Source organism: Pinus tabuliformis, chromosome X (assembly GCF_031772625.1).
Source record: "Pinus tabuliformis cultivar Carrire ecotype Pingquan chromosome X, CPIR1, whole genome shotgun sequence".
In the NCBI taxonomy this organism is placed as follows: Eukaryota; Viridiplantae; Streptophyta; class Pinopsida; order Pinales; family Pinaceae; genus Pinus; species Pinus tabuliformis.
This window is the reverse complement of record NC_142308.1, coordinates 298,812,269-298,815,713: the sequence shown is the minus strand read 5'-3', so window position 1 is coordinate 298,815,713 and position 3,445 is coordinate 298,812,269. Positions and strand designations below refer to the sequence as shown.

The window sequence follows — 3,445 nt, the reverse complement described above, 5'->3', positions numbered from 1 at the left end:
AGCATCAATAGTTTGATGCAATGAGATTGGTGTTGCGCATGATGCTTGCACGACGGTGGGGCACACATGAAGGGACGTTCGAAGATTGGCGTGCCTGCAGGTGCATGATGAAGATCAGATTTTGGAAGTCGAAGCTACGCACAATGGAGAAATACAATGGACGTGATGATCCACACATGCACCTTACCAAATGGATCAAAGCCTACGGAGAGGAACCTCAACCAGAGTGGGTGCACTTATTTTTTCACACCTTAGACGTCATTCCCAGAAACTGGTATACGGAAGCAGAGCTTTGGCATAACACAGGCGAGTGGGATATCCTGCGCATAGAATTTTTGTCAACCTTCCTGTTTGAAGATCAATGGGACCCCGTGGACAAAGCAATATAGTTGGTAAAGGCCACCGTATTCAAAACACTTCTAGAACTAGAGAAAACCATGCAGCCCAACTGGGCACGGTAGCTGAGCCAGGCCCTTGAATGCTATAATATCCAGATGGAAGATGATGAAGATGAACTGCGAAACATCAATATTCCAGAATCAGAGGGGATCCGGGATGTGCACGGACCCAAAATCGAAGATCCAAATATCACAGCGTCATTGAAAACACAACAAGAGAATATTGGAACCGAAGAAAAGCCAGATTATGCAACACTTGGGGACTACTGGGATGATGCCACAGCGGAGAAGGTCATCAAGTTACTGCGGGAATGTCAGGATTTGTTCCCGACAAAGATTACGGAGCTAAAAGGGATTCTAGAAGGCTTAGGAATGATGACGATAACATTGAAATCAAACGTGAAACTGGTGAAGCAGTGGCCCTACCGATTGAATCCAAAATATAAAGAAAAGGTCCTCGAGGGACTAGACAAGATGTTGGTAGCGAGAATCATTGAACTAATCGAGGAGTCTGACTGGTTAAGTCTGATGGTTGTGCAGGAGAAGAAACAAAAGGGCAAGATTCGCATCTGCGTGGATCTCAGGAAGCTCAATGATGCTTGCATCAATCATCTATTTCCAACACCATTCACAAATGAGGTGCTGGAAAATGTGGGGGGCCAAGAAGCCTACTCCTTAATGGATGGATTCTCATGATACCACCAAATCAAGATCGCACCAGAGGATAGGAGTAAGACATTTTTCACCACCGAATGGGGTTGCTTTCAGTACGTAGTAATGCCTTTCAAACTGAAGAATGTGCCGACAATATTTTCATGAATAGTAATCGCGACATTCAAAGAATTTATCCACAAGTTCTTAGAAGTTTACCTTGATGACTGGACCGTGTTTGGATTGGTTAAGCAGCATCATAACGAGCTTATAGTTGATGTTGGATACTTGTCACCGTGACGTTGTGTAGTTGTGTTTAGAAGTTTGGGTGTACTTTGGGTCATGTTTAGGAACCTGTTGGGTCATGTGGTCTGTTAGCACGACTTGATGGTGGACCTAGCAAAGATCACCGTCATTATCAACTTGCAAGCGCCACGAAGTGCCAAGCAATTACACGCCACACTTGGACACATGGGCTACTATCAAAAGTTCATCAAAAAATATGCCCAGATCACAGCTCTGATGGAAAAATTGTTGAAGAAAGATGCTACTTATTACTCGAATGAGGAATGTGACAAAAGTCTGGAGACGCTTAAGGAAAATATGGCATCGGCCCCTATATTGGTCTTTCCAAAATGGGACATCGAATTTCATGTGCATTTTGATGTGTCATGTATCGCATTGGGGGCGGTACTTACCCAACCAAGAGCGAAAGGAATTGACCACCAATTGCATTCGCAAGTCGACGGTTGTCAAAATCAAGGACTAGCGATGGTATACATGCTTCAAAAATTCCGCCACTACCTGCTTGGAGGTCACTTTAAGATGTATACTGATCACTCCACGTTGAAATACCTAGTAAAAAAGCCTATGTTGGGAGGGCATATTTGTAGATGGTTGCTGCAATTCCAGGAGTATAAATTTGAGGTCATTTTCAAACTGGGACGTTTAAATGCAGGCCCAGATCACCTATCACGAATCGAGACTAGCAAAGAACCCACAAATCTAGAGGATGGATTTTCGGGTGCTCAGTTATATGTGGTGCGCGTCGCGGATGATCACTTTGAAAATATAATATATTTATTAACTATAGGAACTGTGCCACAGGGATACTCCATTCAACAGAAGAAGGAATTGGTGATACGCGCAGCAAACTTCACTGTGATTGTCAGCCACCTCTACAGAATGGGCAGCGACAAGATATTGCGCCGATATGTCCCAGAACTCGAGCAAGGATAGATCCTAGGTAAAGCACATGGGGGGGTGGCTGGCAGACATTACACGGGTCACGCCATAGCCCAGAAAATCCTTCATGCAGGATTATGGTGGCCTACTTTGCATCGGGATTCAAAAGCATGCTGTCGAGCCTGCGATGTATGTCAATGGATGGGAAAACCATCACGGAGAGATGAAGTGACACTCCATCCATAGATGAAGTTGTAGCCCTTCTAAAAGTGGGCAATTGACTTTGTAGGACCTATCGATCTGCGAGGGAAAACAGGCGCACACTATGTCATTACCGCGACAGACTACTTGACCCAATGGGCTGAGACACAGCCAGTTAAGGATTGCACAATTACAACAACTGCGAAGTTTTTGTTCGAGAATGTACTGACAAGGTTTGGATGTCCTACAATTCTCATGAGCAATTGCGGCATGCATTTTCTGAATGAAACAATCAGCGGCCTCACTGAAGAATTCCATATATATCACCAACAGAGTATGCCATACCACCCGAAAGTGAATGGGACTGTGGAGGCATTCAACAAAATCTTGGAAATCGTGTTGATCAAGGTTTGTAATGCGTGACAAAATGACGAGGACTTGTGCATCCCTGCTGTGCTTTGGGCATACTGAGCTACATGTAAGAAGTTGACATGCCAGACACCGTTTTGGTTAGTATATGGCCAGGAGGCCGTTATGCCTATGGAATATATTGTGCCTAGTTTGCAAATAGCAACAATCACTGATATGGCAGACCGTGGGGCTTTGGAAGAAAGGCTCGCGCAGCTCAAAGAATTGCAAGAGGAATGGTTCTTAGCTGGATTCCATAAGCAAGTACAGAAACAACGCAAAAAAGTGTCGCATGATTCACATATCAAGGTGTTCACTTTCAAGGAGAATGATCTAGTATTTCTATTCGACAGTAAATTTGAGAAATTCCCTGGCAAACTCTGAATGCATTGGTTGGGACCTTATGTCATCAAAGAAGTTACCGAAGAGGACACGGTTCAGTTGGCTATACTCAATGGGTATCCCTTCTCGGGCCGAGTGAATGGTAGTCGCTTGAAGCTCTATACGGGCGGGGTGGCCGCCTGACTAACAGTTCAAGGAACAGTCTCACCGTTCCAACCAGTTGAGAGAGAGCGCGAGACAGTAAATTAGTCTGGGGGAAC

General features: G+C 44.7%; 2 protein-coding genes across 2 annotated transcripts; both read left to right on the top strand.

Moving 5' to 3' along the window:
• Nucleotides 1-494: 494 nt before the first annotated feature.
• LOC149139579 (uncharacterized) lies at nucleotides 495-1,094 on the top strand. The gene has a single exon (XM_089450771.1). It carries the CDS (start codon nucleotides 495-497, stop codon nucleotides 1,092-1,094), a length of 600 nt encoding a protein of 199 aa, XP_089306897.1.
• Nucleotides 1,095-1,436: 342 nt separating this feature from the next.
• Nucleotides 1,437-3,227, top strand: LOC149139578 (uncharacterized). The gene is made up of 3 exons (XM_089450770.1): nucleotides 1,437-1,629; nucleotides 2,524-2,843; nucleotides 2,961-3,227. Exons 1-3 carry the CDS (start codon nucleotides 1,437-1,439, stop codon nucleotides 3,225-3,227), a joined length of 780 nt encoding a protein of 259 aa, XP_089306896.1.
• Nucleotides 3,228-3,445: the final 218 nt, after the last annotated feature.

Excerpts from the sequence above, each read along its gene's own strand:
- LOC149139579 (XM_089450771.1), top strand. The coding sequence starts at position 495 with ATGGAAGATGATGAAGATGAACTGCGAAACATCAATATTCCAGAATCA.
- LOC149139578 (XM_089450770.1), top strand. The coding sequence starts at position 1,437 with ATGGTGGACCTAGCAAAGATCACCGTCATTATCAACTTGCAAGCGCCA. Across the intron at positions 1,630-2,523 it reads GAATGAGGAATGTGACAAAA|GACCTATCGATCTGCGAGGG; the intron begins GTCTGGAGACGC and ends TTGACTTTGTAG. Across the intron at positions 2,844-2,960 it reads TGGAAATCGTGTTGATCAAG|GAGGCCGTTATGCCTATGGA; the intron begins GTTTGTAATGCG and ends GTATATGGCCAG.